Genomic DNA, 16630 nt, shown 5'->3' with positions numbered 1-16630 from the left:
CCCGACTTGGAAATATATCGCCGTTCCTTCATCGTTGCTGGGTCAAAATCCTGGAACTCCCTTCCTAACAGCACTGTGGGAGAACCTTCACCACATGGACTGCAGCGGTTCAAGAAGGCGGCTCACCACCACCTTCTCAAGGGCAATTAGGGATGGGCAATAAATGCCGGCATCGCCAGCGACGCCCACATCCCATGAACAAATAAAAAAAATTCTCCTTAGTCAATACTGCCACCGCCCCCCTTTCTTTCCTTCCCTATCTTTCCTGAACGCAGAAAAGTATGAAGTGATACATTTCTGTAGGAAGAATGAGGAGAGGCAATATAAACGAAAGGGTACAAATCTAAAAGTGGTGCAGGCACAGAGAGATCTGGGGGTATATTTGCACAAATCATTGAAGGGGGCAGGGCAGGTTGAGAAAGCGGTTAAGAAATCATACGGAATCCTGGGCTTTATAAATAGAGGCACATAGCAAGGAGGTTGTGATGAACCTTTATAAGACACGGGTTCGGCCACAACTGGAGTATTGTGTCCAGTTCTGGCACCTTACTTTAGGAAGGATGTGAAGGCCTTAGAGAGGATCTAAGCAGTGTGATTGCCCCGTTTTTGTTCTTTAGCTCAACCCATATGGCCTCATATTGATGATCCTTCTCACATATCATCCCTCCTCACAGCTGTAATTGTTTCTTTAACCAATGTTGCCACCCCCTCCTTTTTTATCCCCCTCTCTATCTCGTCTGAAAACCCTGCAATCAGGAACATTGAGCTGCCATTCCTGCCCCTCTTTAAGCCATGTTTCAGTAATAGCTAAGATATCAAGCTTCCACGTGTCTATCTGTGCCCTCAGCTCATCTGCCTTATTCACGAGACTCCTTGCATTGAAGTACATACCATTAAGCACTGGCAAACTTCTTAGTTGTCTATTTTGTAACCTTTGTTTCTTCTGCCTTCCCATCTCACTTACTAATTTTCTGCCTTCCATTTCCAGTTCTGTTTCTCTCCCTTCTGCATCTACGTTCAGGTTCCCATTTCCTGCCAAGTTAGTTTAAACCCTCCCCCACAACACTCGCAAGCCTCTCGACTCTCTACTCTCGACTCTCTACTCTCTACTCTTGCCTCTCGCCTCTCTACTCTCCACTCTCGCCTCTCTACTCTCGCCTCTCTACTCTCTACTCTCGCCTCTCGCCTCTCTACTCTCCACTCTCGCCTCTCTACTCTCGCCTCTCGACTCTCTACTCTCGCCTCTCTACTCTCGCCTCTCTACTCTCTACTCTCGACTCTCGCCTCTCTACTCTCGCCTCTCTACTCTCTACTCTCGCCTCTCGCCTCTCTACTCTCTACTCTCCACTCTCGCCTCTCTACTCTCGCCTCTCGACTCTCTACTCTCGCCTCTCGCCTCTCTACTCTCTACTCTCCACTCTCGCCTCTCTACTCTCCACTCTCGCCTCTCTACTCTCGCCTCTCTACTCTCTACTCTCGCCTCTCCACTCTCTACTCTCTACTCTCGCCTCTCTACTCTCTACTCTCGCCTCTCCACTCTCTACTCTCGACTCTCGCCTCTCCACTCTCTACTCTCGCCTCTCTACTCTCTACTCTCTACTCTCCACTCTCGCCTCTCCACTCTCTACTCTCGCCTCTCTACTCTCTACTCTCTACTCTCCACTCTCGCCTCTCCACTCTCGCCTCTCCACTCTCTACTCTCGCCTCTCCACTCTCGCCTCTCTACTCTCTACTCTCGCCTCTCTACTCTCACCTCTCTACTCTCGCCTCTCTACTCTCTACTCTCTACTCTCGCCTCTCTACTCTCTACTCTCTACTCTCGCCTCTCTACTCTCGCCTCTCTACTCTCGCCTCTCTACTCTCTACTCTCTACTCTCGCCTCTATACTCTCGCCTCTCCACTCTCGCCTCTCTACTCTCTACTCTCGCCTCTCTACTCTCACCTCTCTACTCTCGCCTCTCTACTCTCTACTCTCTACTCTCGCCTCTCTACTCTCTACTCTCTACTCTCGCCTCTCTACTCTCGCCTCTCTACTCTCGCCTCTCGCCTCACTACTCTCTACTCTCTACTCTCTACTCTCGCCTCTCTACTCTCGCCTCACTACTCTCGCCTCTCTACTCTCGCCTCTCTACTCTCGCCTCTCTACTCTCGCCTCTATACTCTCTACTCTCTACTCTCGCCTCTCTACTCTTGCCACTCGCCTCTCCACTCTCTACTCTTGCCTCTCTACTCTCTACTCTCTACTCTCGCCTCTCCACTCTCTACTCTCGCCTCTCCACTCTCGCCACTTGCCTCTCGCCTCTCCACTCTCCACTCTCCACTCTCGCCTCTCTACTCTCGCCTCTCCACTCTCCACTCTCCACTCTCCACTCTCGCCACTTGCCTCTCGCCTCTCCACTCTCCACTCTCCACTCTCCACTCTCGCCTCTCTACTCTCACCTCTCTACTCTCGCCTCTCTACTCTCTACTCTCTACTCTCGCCTCTCTACTCTCGCCTCTCTACTCTCACCTCTCTACTCTCGCCTCTCTACTCTCTACTCTCTACTCTCTACTCTCTACTCTCGCCTCTCGCCTCTCGACTCTCGCCTCTCGCCTCTCTACTCTCGCCTCTCTACTCTCTACTCTCTACTCTCTACTCTCTACTCTCGCCTCTCTACTATCGCCTCTCTACTCTCGCCTCTCCACTCTCTACTCTCTACTCTCGCCTCTCTACTCTCTACTCTCTACTCTCGCCTCTCTACTCTCGCCTCTCGCCTCACTACTCTCTACTCTCTACTCTCGCCTCTCTACTCTCTACTCTCGCCTCTCTACTCTCGCCTCTATACTCTCGCCTCTCTACTCTCTACACTCTACTCTCTACTCTCGCCTCTCTACTCTCGCCTCACTACTCTCTACTCTCTACTCTCGCCTCTCTACTCTCTACTCTCGCCTCTCTACTCTCGCCTCTATACTCTCGCCTCTCTACTCTCTACACTCTACTCTCTACTATCGCCTCTCTACTCTCGCCTCTCCACTCTCTACTCTCTACTCTCGCCTCTCTACTATCTACTCTCTACTCTCGCCTCTCTACTCTCTACACTCTACTCTCTACTCTCGCCTCTCTACTCTCGCCTCACTACTCTCTACTCTCTACTCTCGCCTCTCTACTCTCTACTCTCGCCTCTCTACTCTCGCCTCTATACTCTCGCCTCTCTACTCTCTACACTCTACTCTCTACTATCGCCTCTCTACTCTCGCCTCTCCACTCTCTACTCTCTACTCTCGCCTCTCTACTATCTACTCTCTACTCTCGCCTCTCTACTCTCTACTCTCCACTCTCGCCTCTCTACTCTCGCCTCTCCACTCTCGCCTCTCTACTCTCGCCTCTCTACTCTCACCTCTCTACTCTCGCCTCTCTACTCTCTACTCTCTACTCTCGCCTCTCTACTCTCGCCTCTCTACTCTCGCCTCTCTACTCTCTACTCTCTACTCTCTACTCTCTACTCTCGCCTCTCGCCTCTCTACTCTCGCCTCTCGCCTCTCTACTCTCGCCTCTCTACTCTCTACTCTCTACTCTCTACTCTCTACTCTCGCCTCTCTACTATCGCCTCTCTACTCTCGCCTCTCCACTCTCTACTCTCTACTCTCGCCTCTCTACTCTCTACTCTCTACTCTCGCCTCTCTACTCTCGCCTCTCGCCTCACTACTCTCTACTCTCTACTCTCGCCTCTCTACTCTCGCCTCTCGCCTCTCTACTTTCGCCTCTCGCCTCTCTACTCTCTACTCTCGCCTCTCTACTCTCGCCTCACTACTCTCGCCTCTCTACTCTCGCCTCTCTACTCTCGCCTCTCTACTCTCGCCTCTATACTCTCTACTCTCTACTCTCGCCTCTCTACTCTTGCCACTCGCCTCTCCACTCTCTACTCTTGCCTCTCTACTCTCTACTCTCTACTCTCGCCTCTCCACTCTCTACTCTCGCCTCTCCACTCTCGCCACTTGCCTCTCGCCTCTCCACTCTCCACTCTCCACTCTCGCCTCTCTACTCTCGCCTCTCCACTCTCCACTCTCCACTCTCCACTCTCGCCACTTGCCTCTCGCCTCTCCACTCTCCACTCTCCACTCTCCACTCTCGCCTCTCTACTCTCACCTCTCTACTCTCGCCTCTCTACTCTCTACTCTCTACTCTCGCCTCTCTACTCTCGCCTCTCTACTCTCACCTCTCTACTCTCGCCTCTCTACTCTCTACTCTCTACTCTCTACTCTCGCCTCTCGCCTCTCGACTCTCGCCTCTCGCCTCTCTACTCTCGCCTCTCTACTCTCTACTCTCTACTCTCTACTCTCTACTCTCGCCTCTCTACTATCGCCTCTCTACTCTCGCCTCTCCACTCTCTACTCTCTACTCTCGCCTCTCTACTCTCTACTCTCTACTCTCGCCTCTCTACTCTCGCCTCTCGCCTCACTACTCTCTACTCTCTACTCTCGCCTCTCTACTCTCTACTCTCGCCTCTCTACTCTCGCCTCTATACTCTCGCCTCTCTACTCTCTACACTCTACTCTCTACTCTCGCCTCTCTACTCTCGCCTCACTACTCTCGCCTCTCTACTATCTACTCTCTACTCTCGCCTCTCTACTCTCTACTCTCCACTCTCGCCTCTCTACTCTCGCCTCTCCACTCTCGCCTCTCTACTCTCACCTCTCTACTCTCGCCTCTCTACTCTCTACTCTCTACTCTCGCCTCTCTACTCTCGCCTCTCTACTCTCGCCTCTCTACTCTCTACTCTCTACTCTCTACTCTCTACTCTCGCCTCTCGCCTCTCTACTCTCGCCTCTCGCCTCTCTACTCTCGCCTCTCTACTCTCTACTCTCTACTCTCTACTCTCTACTCTCGCCTCTCTACTATCGCCTCTCTACTCTCGCCTCTCCACTCTCTACTCTCTACTCTCGCCTCTCTACTCTCTACTCTCTACTCTCGCCTCTCTACTCTCGCCTCTCGCCTCTCTACTTTCGCCTCTCGCCTCTCTACTCTCTACTCTCGCCTCTCTACTCTCGCCTCTATACTCTCGCCTCTCTACTCTCTACACTCTACTCTCTACTCTCGCCTCTCTACTCTCGCCTCTCTACTTTCGCCTCTCGCCTCTCTACTCTCTACTCTCGCCTCTCTACTCTCGCCTCTATACTCTCGCCTCTCTACTCTCTACACTCTACTCTCTACTCTCGCCTCTCTACTCTCGCCTCACTACTCTCGCCTCTCTACTATCTACTCTCTACTCTCGCCTCTCTACTCTCTACTCTCTACTCTCGCCTCTCTACTCTCGCCACTCGCCTCTCCACTCTCTACTCTTGCCTCTCTACTCTCTACTCTTGCCTCTCCACTCTCTACTCTCGCCTCTCCACTCTCCACTCTCCACTCTCCACTCTCGCCTCTCTACTCTCGCCTCTCCACTCTCGCCTCTCTACTCTCGCCTCTCGCCTCTCTACTCTCTACTCTCTACTCTCGCCTCTCTACTCTCGCCTCTCTACTCTCTACTCTCTACTCTCGCCTCTCTACTCTCACCTCTCTACTCTCGCCTCTCTACTCTCTACTCTCTACTCTCTACTCTCGCCTCTCGCCTCTCTACTCTCGCCTCTCGCCTCTCTACTCTCGCCTCTCTACTCTCTACTCTCTACTCTCTAGTCTCGCATCTCTACTCTCGCCTCTCTACTCTCGCCTCTCGCCTCTCTACTCTCTACTCTCTACTCTCGCCTCTCTACTCTCGCCTCTCTACTCTCTACTCTCTACTCTCGCCTCTCGCCTCTCTACTCTCGCCTCTCGCCTCTCTACTCTCGCCTCTCGCCTCTCTACTCTCGCCTCTATACTCTCGCCTCTCTACTCTCTACTCTCGCCTCTCTACTCTCGCCTCACTACACTCGCCTCTCTACTCTCTACTCTCGCCTCTCTACTCTCTACTCTCTACTCTCTACTCTCTACTCTCTACTCTCTACTCACTACTCTCGCCTCTATATTCTCGCCTCTCTACTCTCTACTCTCTACTCTCTACTCTCTACTCTCTACTCTCTACTCTCTACTCTCGCCTCTCTACTCTCGCCTCACTACTCTCGCCTCTCTACTCTCTACTCTCTACTCTCGCCTCTCTACTCTCGCCTCTATACTCTCTACTCTCTACTCTCGCCTCTCTACTCTCGCCACTCGCCTCTCCACTCTCTACTCTTGCCTCTCTACTCTCTACTCTCGCCTCTCCACTCTCTACTCTCGCCTCTCCACTCTCGCCACTTGCCTCTCGCCTCTCCACTCTCCACTCTCCACTCTCGCCTCTCCACTCTCGCCTCTCTACTCTCGCCTCTCTACTCTCTACTCTCTACTCTCGCCTCTCTACTCTCGCCTCTCTACTCTCGCCTCTCTACACTCTACTCTCAACTCTCGCCTCTCTACTCTCGCCTCTCTACTCTCTACTCTCGCCTCTCTACTCTCGCCTCTCTACTCTCGCCTCTCGCCTCTCTACTCTCGCCTCTCGCCTCTCTACTCTCTACTCTCTACTCTCGCCTCTCTACTCTCGCCTCTCTACTCTCGCCTCTCGCCTCTCTACTCTCGCCTCTCGCCTCTCTACTCTCGCCTCTCGCCTCTCGCCTCTCTACTCTCTACTCTCGCCTCTCTACTCTCGCCTCTCTACTCTCTACTCTCTACTCTCGCCTCTCGCCTCTCTACTCTCGCCTCTCGCCTCTCGCCTCTCTCCTCTCTACTCTCGCCTCTCTACTCTCGCCTCTCTACTCTCTACTCTCGCCTCTCGCCTCTCTACTCTCGCCTCTATACTCTCGCCTCTCTACTCTCTACTCTCGCCTCTCTACTCTCGCCTCACTACACTCGCCTCTCTACTCTCTACTCTCGCCTCTCTACTCTCGCCTCTCTACTCTCTACTCTCTACTCTCTACTCTCTACTCTCGCCTCTCTACTCTCGCCTCTCTACTCTCGCCTCTCTACTCTCTACTCTCGCCTCTATACTCTCGCCTCTCTACTCTCTACTCTCTACTCTCGCCTCTCTACTCTCGCCTCACTACTCTCGCCTCTCTACTCTCTGCTCTCTACTCTCGCCTCTCTACTCTCGCCTCTATACTCTCTACTCTCTACTCTCGCCTCTCCACTCTCTACTCTCGCCTCTCCACTCTCTACTCTCGCCTCTCCACTCTCGCCACTTGCCTCTCGCCTCTCCACTCTCCACTCTCTACTCTCGCCTCTCGCCTCTCTACTCTCGCCTCTCCACTCTCTACTCTCCACTCTCCACTCTCCACTCTCGCCTCTCCACTCTCGCCACTCTACTCTCGCCTCTCTACTCTCTACTCTCGCCTCTCTACTCTCTACTCTCGCCTCTCTACTCTCGCCTCTATACTCTCTACTCTCTACTCTCGCCTCTCTACTCTCGCCACTCGCCTCTCTACTCTCTACTCTCGCCTCTCTACTCTCGCCTCTATACTCTCTACTCTCTACTCTCGCCTCTCTACTCTCTACTCTCGCCTCTCTACTCTCTACTCTCGCCTCTCTACTCTCGCCTCTATACTCTCTACTCTCTACTCTCGCCTCTCTACTCTCGCCACTCGCCTCTCTACTCTCTACTCTCGCCTCTCCACTCTCTACTCTCGCCTCTCCACTCTCGCCACTTGCCTCTCGCCTCTCCACTCTCCACTCTCCACTCTCGCCTCTCCACTCTCGCCTCTCTACTCTCGCCTCTCTACTCTCTACTCTCTACTCTCGCCTCTCTACACTCTACTCTCAACTCTCGCCTCTCTACTCTCGCCTCTCTACTCTCTACTCTCGCCTCTCTACTCTCGCCTCTCTACTCTCGCCTCTCGCCTCTCTACTCTCGCCTCTCGCCTCTCTACTCTCTACTCTCTACTCTCGCCTCTCTACTCTCGCCTCTCTACTCTCGCCTCTCGCCTCTCTACTCTCGCCTCTCGCCTCTCTACTCTCGCCTCTCTACTCTCGCCTCTCTACTCTCTACTCTCGCCTCTCGCCTCTCTACTCTCGCCTCTATACTCTCGCCTCTCTACTCTCTACTCTCGCCTCTCTACTCTCGCCTCACTACACTCGCCTCTCTACTCTCTACTCTCGCCTCTCTACTCTCGCCTCTCTACTCTCTACTCTCTACTCTCTACTCTCTACTCTCGCCTCTCTACTCTCGCCTCTCTACTCTCGCCTCTCTACTCTCTACTCTCGCCTCTCTACTCTCGCCTCTCTACTCTCTACTCTCGCCTCTCTACTCTCTACTCTCTACTCTCGCCTCTCTACTCTCGCCTCACTACTCTCGCCTCTCTACTCTCTGCTCTCTACTCTCGCCTCTCTACTCTCGCCTCTATACTCTCTACTCTCTACTCTCGCCTCTCTACTCTCGCCACTCGCCTCTCCACTCTCTACTCTCGCCTCTCCACTCTCGCCACTCTACTCTCGCCTCTCTACTCTCTACTCTCTACTCTCGCCTCTCTACTCTCTACTCTCTCCTCTCTATTCTCGCCTCTCGCCTCACTACTCTCTACTCTCGTCTCTCTACTCTCGCCTCTCGCCTCACTACTCTCTACTCTCTACTCTCGCCTCTCTACTCTCGCCTCTCTACTCTCTACTCTCTACTCTCGCCTCTCTACTCTCGCCTCTCGCCTCTCTACTTTCGCCTCTCGCCTCTCTACTCTCTACTCTCTACTCTCTACTCTCGCCTCTATACTCTCGCCTCTCTACTCTCTACTCTCTACTCTCTACTCTCTACTCTCGCCTCTCTACTCTCGCCTCACTACTCTCTACTCTCTACTCTCTACTCTCTACTCTCGCCTCTCTACTCTTGCCTCTCTACTCTCTACTCTCTACTCTCTACTCTCTACTCTCGCCTCTATACTCTCGCCTCTCTACTCTCTACTCTCTACTCTCTACTCTCTACTCTCGCCTCTCTACTCTCGCCTCACTACTCTCGCCTCTCTACTCTCTACTCTCTACTCTCGCCTCTCCACTCTCGCCTCTCTACTCTCGCCTCTCGCCTCTCTACTCTGTACTCTCGCCTCTCTACTCTCGCCTCTCTACTCTCGCCTCTCTACTCTCGCCTCTCTACTCTCGCCTCTCGACTCTCTACTCTCGCCTCTCGCCTCTCTACTCTCTACTCTCGCCTCTCGCCTCTCTACTCTCTACTCTCGCCTCTCGCCTCTCTACTCTCTACTCTCTACTCTCGCCTCTCCACTCTCGCCTCTCTACTCTCGCCTCTCGCCTCTCTACTCTCGCCTCTCGCCTCTCTACTCTTGCCTCTCTACTCTCGCCTCTCGACTCTCTACTCTCACCTCTCGCCTCTCTACTCTCGCCTCTCGACTCTCTACTCTCGCCTCTCTACTTTCGCCTCTCTACTCTCGCCTCTCTACTCTCACCTCTCGCCTCTCTACTCTCGCCTCTCTACTCTCGCCTCTCTACCCTCTACTCTCGCCTCTCGCCTCTCTACTCTCGCCTCACTACTCTCTACTCTCGCCTCTCTACTCTCGCCTCTCGCCTCACTACTCTCTACTCTCTACTCTCGTCTCTGTACTCTCGCCTCTCTACTCTCGCCTCACTACTCTCGCCTCTCTACTCTCTACTCTCTACTCTCGCCACTCGCCTCTCCACTCTCTACTCTCGCCTCTCGCCTCTCTACTCTCGCCTCTCTACTCTCGCCTCTCTACTCTCGCCTCTCTACTCTCTACTCTCGCCTCTCGACTCTCTACTCTCGCCTCTCTACTCTCTACTCTCGACTCTCGCCTCTCTACTCTCTACTCTCGCCTCTCTACTCTCGCCTCTCTACTCTCTACTCTCGCCTCTCTACGCTCGCCTCTCGCCTCACTACTCTCTACTTTCTACTCTTGCCTCTCTACTCTCGCCTCTCTACTCTCGCCTCTCCACTCTCTACTCTCGACTCTCGCCTCTCTACTCTCTACTCTCGCCTCTCTACTCTCGCCTCTCTACTCTCTACTCTCGCCTCTCTACGCTCGCCTCTCGCCTCACTACTCTCTACTCTCTACTCTCGCCTCTCCACTCTCGCCTCTCCACTCTCGCCTCTCGCCTCTCTACTCTCGCCTCACGCCTCTCTACTCTCGCCTCTCTACTCTCGCCTCTCTACTCTCGCCTCTCGCCTCTCTACTCTCACCTCTCGCCTCTCTACTCTCGCCTCTCTACTCTCGCCTCTCCACTCTCGCCTCTCCACTCTCGCCTCTCGCCTCTCTACTCTCGCCTCACGCCTCTCTACTCTCGCCTCTCTACTCTCGCCTCTCTACTCTCGCCTCTCGCCTCTCTACTCTCGCCTCTCTACTCTCGCCTCTCTACTCTCGCCTCTCGACTCTCTACTCTCTACTCTCTACTCTCTACTCTCGCTTCTCCACTCTCGCCACTTTCCTCTCGCCTCTCCACTCTCCACTCTCCACTGGCGCCTCTCCACTCTCGCCTCTCTACTCTCGCCTCTCGCCTCTCTACTCTCGCCTCTCTACTCTCGCCTCTCTACTCTCGCCTCTCTACTCTCTACTCTCACCTCTCGCCTCTCTACTCTCGCCTCTCTACTCTCGCCTCTCTACTCTCTACTCTCGCCTCTCGACTCTCTACTTTCGCCTCTCTACTCTCTACTCTCTACTCTCTACTCTCTACTCTCGCCTCTCGCCTCTCGCCTCTCTACTCTCGCCTCTCTACTCTCGCCTCTCTATTCTCGCCTCTCGCCTCACTACTCTCTACTCTCTGCTCTCGCCTCTCGCCTCTCGCCTCTCGACTCTCTACTCTCTACTCTCGCCTCTCTACTCTCGCCTCTCGACTCTCTACTCTCGCCTCTCGACTCTCTCTCGCCTCTCTACTCTCGCCTCTCGCCTCTCGACTCTCTACTCTCGCCTCTCTACTCTCTACTCTCTACTCTCTACTCTCGCCTCTCGACTCTCGCCTCTCTACTCTCTACTCTCGCCTCTCTACTCTCTACTCTCTACTCTCGCCTCTCTACTCTCGCCTCTCTACTCTCTACTCTCTACTCTCGCCTCTCCACTCTTGCCACTTGCCTCTCCACTCTCCACTCTTCACTCTCCACTCTCGCCTCTGCACTCTCGCCTCTCTACTCTCGCCTCTCGCCTCTCTACTCTCGCCTCTCTACTCTCGCCTCTCTACTCTCTACTCTCTACTCTCTACTCTCGCCTCTCGACTCTCGCCTCTCGACTCTCTACTCTCGCCTCTCTACTCTCTACTCTCTACTCTCGCCTCTCCACTCTTGCCACTTGCCTCTCCACTCTCCACTCTTCACTCTCCACTCTCGCCTCTCGCCTCTCTACTCTCGCCTCTCGCCTCTCTACTCTCGCCTCTCGCCTCTCTACTCTCTGCTCTCGCCTCTCGCCTCTCTACTCTCGCCTCTCTACTCTCGCCTCTCGACTCTCTACTCTCGCCTCTCTACTCTCGCCTCTCTCCTCTCGCCTCTCTGCTCTCTGCTCTCGCCTCTCTACTCTCGCCTCTCTCCTCTCGCCTCTCGACTCTCTACTCTCGCCTCTCTACTCTCGCCTCTCTACTCTCGCCTCTCGACTCTCTACTCTCGCCTCTCTACTCTCTACTCTCTACTCTCTACTCTCGCCTCTCTACTCTCGCCTCTCGCCTCTCTACTCTCGCCTCTCTGCTCTCTACTCTCGCCTCTCTGCTCTCTATTCTCTACTCTCTACTCTCTACTCTCAACTCTCGCCTCTCGCCTCTCTACTCTCGCCTCTCTACTCTCGCCTCTCGCCTCTCGCCTCTCTACTCTCGCCTCTCGCCTCTCGCCTCTCTCCTCTCTACTCTCGCCTCTCTACTCTCTACTCTCGCCTCTCTATTCTCTACTCTACTCTCCACTCTCTACTCTCTGCTCTCGCCTCTCTACTCTCGCCTCTCTACTCTCGCTTCTCTCCTCTCTACTCTCGCCTCTCTACTCTCTACTCTCGCCTCTCTACTCTCGCTTCTCTACTCTCTGCTCTCGCCTCTCTACTCTCGCCTCTCTACTCTCGCCTCTCTACTCTCGCCTCTCTACTCTCTACTCTCTACTCTCGCCTCTCGACTCTCGACACTCGACTCTCGACTCTCGACTCTCGACTCTCTACTCTCTACTCTCGCCTCTCGCCTCTCTGCTCTCGCCTCTCGCCTCTCGCCTCTCGCCTCTCTACTCTCGCCTCTCTACTCTCGCCTCTCTACTCTCGCCTCTCTACTCTCGCCTCTCTACTCTCGCCTCTCTACTCTCTACTCTCGCCTCTCTACTCTCGCCTCTCTACTCTCGCCTCTCGCCTCTCTACTCTCGCCTCTCGTCTCTCTACTCTCTACTCTCTACTCTCGCCTCTCTACTCTCTACTCTTGCCTCTCTACTCTCGCCTCTCTACTCTCGCCTCTCTACTCTCGCCTCTCTATTCTCTACTCTCTACTCTCTACTCTCTACTCTCGCCTCTCGCCTCTCTACTCTCTCCTCTCTACTCTTGCCTCTCGCCTCTCTCCTCTCTACTCTCGCCTCTCGCCTCTCTGCTCTCTGCTCTCGCCTCTCGCCTCTCGCCTCTCTACTCTCGCCTCTCGACTCTCTACTCTCGACTCTCGCCTGTCGACTCTCTACTCTCGCCTCTCGACTCTCTACTCTCGCCTCTCTACTCTCGCCTCTCGACTCTCTACTCTCGCCTCTCTACTCTCGCCTCTCTACTCTCGCCTCTCGCCTCTCTACTCTCGCCTCTCGCCTCTCTACTCTCGCCTCTCTACTCTCGCCTCTCGACTCTCTACTCTCGCCTCTCTACTCTCGCCTCTCGCCTCTCTACTCTCGCCTCTCTACTCTCGCCTCTCTACTCTCTACTCTCGCCTCTCTGCTCCCTATTCTCTACTCTCTACTCTCTACTCTCAACTCTCGCCTCTCGCCTCTCTACTCTCTCCTCTCTACTCTTGCCTCTCGCCTCTCGCCTCTCTACTCTCGCCTCTCTACTCTCGCCTCTCGCCTCTCTACTCTCTACTCTCTACTCTCGCCTCTCTACTCTCGCCTCTCGCTTCTCGCCTCTCTACTCTCGCCTCTCTCCTCTCTACTCTCGCCTCTCGCTTCTCGCCTCTCTACTCTCGCCTCTCTCCTCTCTACTCTCGCCTCTCTACTCTCACCTCTGGCCTCTCACCTCTCCACTCTTGCCTCTCTACTCTCGCCTCTCTGGTCTTGCCTCTCTACTCTCTACTCTCGCCTCTCTACTCTTGCCTCTCTACTCTCTACTCTCTCCACTCTCGCCTCTCTACTCTTGCCTCTCTACTCTCTGCTCTCGCCTCTCTACTCTTGCCTCTCTACTCGTGCCTCTCTACTCTCTACTCTCTGCACTCTCGCCTCTCTACTCTCTCTACTCTCGCCTCTCTACTCTTGCCTCTCTACTCTACTCTCTCCACTCTCGCCTCTCGACTCTAGTCACTCGCCTCTCTACACTCGCCTCTCTACACTCGTCTCTTGCCACTCGCCTCTCGCCTCTCTACTCTCTCCACTCACCTCTCACCTTTCGCCTCTCGCCACTCGCCTCTCTACTCTCTCTACTCTCGCTTCTCGCCTCTCGCTGCTCCTCTTTATCCCTGTTTTCATCCTCTACTCTCGCCGCCCGCTCTCGCACTGGTCTGTGTGTCTAACTCTTTGCTCTCTCTGTGTATCTCTCTCTTCCGCTGTGTGTGTGTGTGTAAGCCTGTGTCTGTTTATCTCCCTCTTGTTGTGTGTGTGTGTGTGTGTGTGTGTCTGTGTATCTCTCTCTTGCTCTGTGTGTGTGTGTAAGTCTGTGTCTGTGTATCTCTCTCTTGCTCTGTGTGTGTGTAAGCCTCTGTCTGTGTATCTCCCTCTTGCTGTGTGTGTGTATGTGTGTGTGTAAGTTTGTGTCTGTGTATCTCTCTCTTGCTCTGTGTGTGTGTGTGTCTGTGTATCTCCCTCTTGCTGTGTGTGTGTGTAACTCTTTGCTTTGTCAGTGCTATGCCGATGTCTCACTTTCTCTGTCTGTGTGATCTTTCTTTCTCACTTTGTTTTTCTGTCTGCATCTGCCTATGAGCATCTCTTGCTTGATCTGTCCATATCAAGACAGTGAAACCATTACATGAACCTCAATATTAAATTGTAAATGTTATATCATCACTTACTCTCTATTAGAATTTCTAATATGCACTGGTGATTTTGGACTTAAGTATATCATTAAGTTTGTCTATCTGTGTGTTTCTCTGTGTGGGTCTTTGTGTGTGTTCTCTGCATCTGTCTATGCCAAGAAAAAGGACAAGAGCTGCAATGTTGTGGTGATACCATCATCTCAAGCTCCCCTCCAAATCACACAACTTAGTGATTGGGACATATATCGCCTGATCATCATTGTCGCTCGGTCACTATCCCGGAATTCCCTACCTCACCCCATTGTGTGGAGATGCCGGTGATGGACTGGGGTTGACAAATGTAAAGAATCTTACAACACCAGGTTATAGTCCAACAATTTTAATTGAAAATCACAAGCTTTCGGAGATTATCTCCTTCGTCAGGTGAGTGTGGGATTCCTTGAACGTTTCGCATTTATAGTCAGAGAACAAAACCTGGTGATTACAGATAATCTTTCCTAAAAAACTACGCCATGTTCTCCGCAGCCTTCAACATGTCATCGATGACGACGAACACCTCGCTAAGGCCATCCCCACACCTCCACTACTCGCCTTCAAACAGCCACCCAACCTCAAACAGACCATCGTTCGCAGCAAATTACCCAGCTTTCAGGAGAACAGCGTCCACGACACCGCACAGCCCTGCCACGCCAACCTCTGCAGGACATGCCAGATCATCGACACAGATACCACCATCGCACGAGAGGACACCACCCACCAGGTGCATGGTTCATGCTCCTGTGACTCGGCCAATGTTGTCTACCTCATACGTTGCAGGAGGGGATGCCCCGGAGCATGGTACATTGGCGAGACCATGCAGACACTGCTACAACGGATGAACAGACACCGTGCAGCAATCGCCAGACAGGAGGGTTCCCTCCCAGTCGGGGAACACTTCAGCAGTCAAGGACATTCAGCCACCGTTCTTCGGGTAAGCGTTCTCCAAGGCGGCCTTCGAGACACACAACAACGCAAAATCGTCGAGCAGAAATTGATGGCCAAGTTCCGCACCCATGAGGACAGCCTCAACCGGGATCTTGGGTTCATGTCACGCTACACGTAACCCCACCAGCGAATAAAAGTTATCTGTTTTTAATACAACGGGCCATTCTCTGTCTTTCTCTTCCTTTCGGATGTTTCTCCCTCTCTCTCTCTCTGTGTTTTGTTCTGGCCGTTTGTATATTCGGTGGTCCTGTAGGTAACACCTCTCTGTTTGAACACTTTGATTGCCTTGACAACGGGCAGTTGGAAAGATTATCTGTGATCACTAGGTATTGTTCTCTGACTATAAATGCGAAACGTTCAAGGAATCCCACGCTCACCTGACGAAGGAGATAATCTCCGAAAGCTTGTGATTTTCAAATAAAATTGTTGGACTATAACCTGGTGTTGTAAGATTCTTTACATTTGTCCACCCCATTGTGGAAGCATCTTCACTGGTTCAACGAGAAGGCCCACCACCACCTTCTCAGGGCTACTAGAGATAGGCAATAAATGCGGCCTTTCCAGCATCGCCCACAACCTGAGAACAAAAGTGATATTCAAATGGCAGCTTTCGATTCTCAACTTCAGTCCCGCCTCCCACTGCTCCCTGTATCAATCCTGTATGGCTATGTCTGATTTTAAATCCCATTCTCCCTGTAGTTATCCTGTTTGTCTGCCCCAGATTTTAAATTCCTTTCTCCCTGTATCTATCCTGTATGTCTGTTTCTGATTTTAAATCCCCTGTGTCTCTGTATTTATCCTGCATGACTGACCCTGATTTTAAATCCTTTGTCTCTGTATCTATCCTGTCTGTCCCCGATTTTAAATCCCCTTTTCCTTGTATCTATCCCGTATGCCTGCCCCTGATTTTAAATCCCCTTTTCCCTGTATCCATCCTGTATGTCTGTCCCTGATTTTAAATCCCCTGTCTCTGTATTCATCCTGTGGGCTGCCTCTGTTTTTAAATCCTGTCTCCCTGTATCTGTCCTGTACAGTTGTCACTCCATTATTTAATAAAGGAGGGAGGGAGAAACCAGGTGAGTTTAACGTCAGTTGTGGAGAAGTTACTGGAATCTATCATCAGGGACAGAGTGACTGAGCACTTGGATAACTATCAGGTGATCAAAGAGAGTCAACATGGATTTGTGAGGGTAGGTCATGTCTGACTAATCTAGTTGAATTTTTTGAGGAGGTCACTAGCAAGGTGGAGCGGAGAAGTGTCTATGGGTGTTGTCTATATGGACTTCCAAAAGGCATTCGCTAAGGTTCCACACAAGAGATTATTAGCAAAAATGAAATTGGAGGTAACCTTGTGATATGGGTTAGTAATTGATTGGAAGGTAGGAGACAGAGAAAAGCGATAAAGGGAATGTACTCCAATTGGCGGAACGTGACAAGTGGTGCTCCCCGGGGATCTGTACTGGGGCCTCAGCTTTTCACCATATATATCAATGACTTGGATGAAGGAATGGGGAGTTGTATATTCACATTTGCTGATGACATTAAGTTAGGAGGCACAGTAAGTTGTTTAAATGGGAGGAGGAAGTTACAAAGGGACATAGA

At 52.7% G+C, this 16630-nt stretch overlaps 1 protein-coding gene across 2 annotated transcripts in view; it reads left to right on the top strand.

Moving 5' to 3' along the window:
- LOC137331194 (uncharacterized) overlaps positions 1-15256 on the top strand; it is a 47689-nt gene extending 32433 nt beyond the window's left edge. For both annotated transcript variants that reach the window (XM_067994806.1, XM_067994805.1), the window contains exon 3: positions 14570-15256. In XM_067994806.1, the coding sequence (XP_067850907.1) occupies positions 14570-15146 (577 nt within the window). In that variant the 3' untranslated portion in view covers positions 15147-15256. The remainder of the gene's footprint in view (positions 1-14569) is intronic.
- The last annotated feature ends 1374 nt before the right edge of the window (positions 15257-16630 follow it).

Source organism: Heptranchias perlo, chromosome 13 (assembly GCF_035084215.1).
Source record: "Heptranchias perlo isolate sHepPer1 chromosome 13, sHepPer1.hap1, whole genome shotgun sequence".
NCBI classification, from domain to species: Eukaryota; Metazoa; Chordata; class Chondrichthyes; order Hexanchiformes; family Hexanchidae; genus Heptranchias; species Heptranchias perlo.
This window is presented reverse-complemented; position numbering and strand designations above follow the sequence as displayed.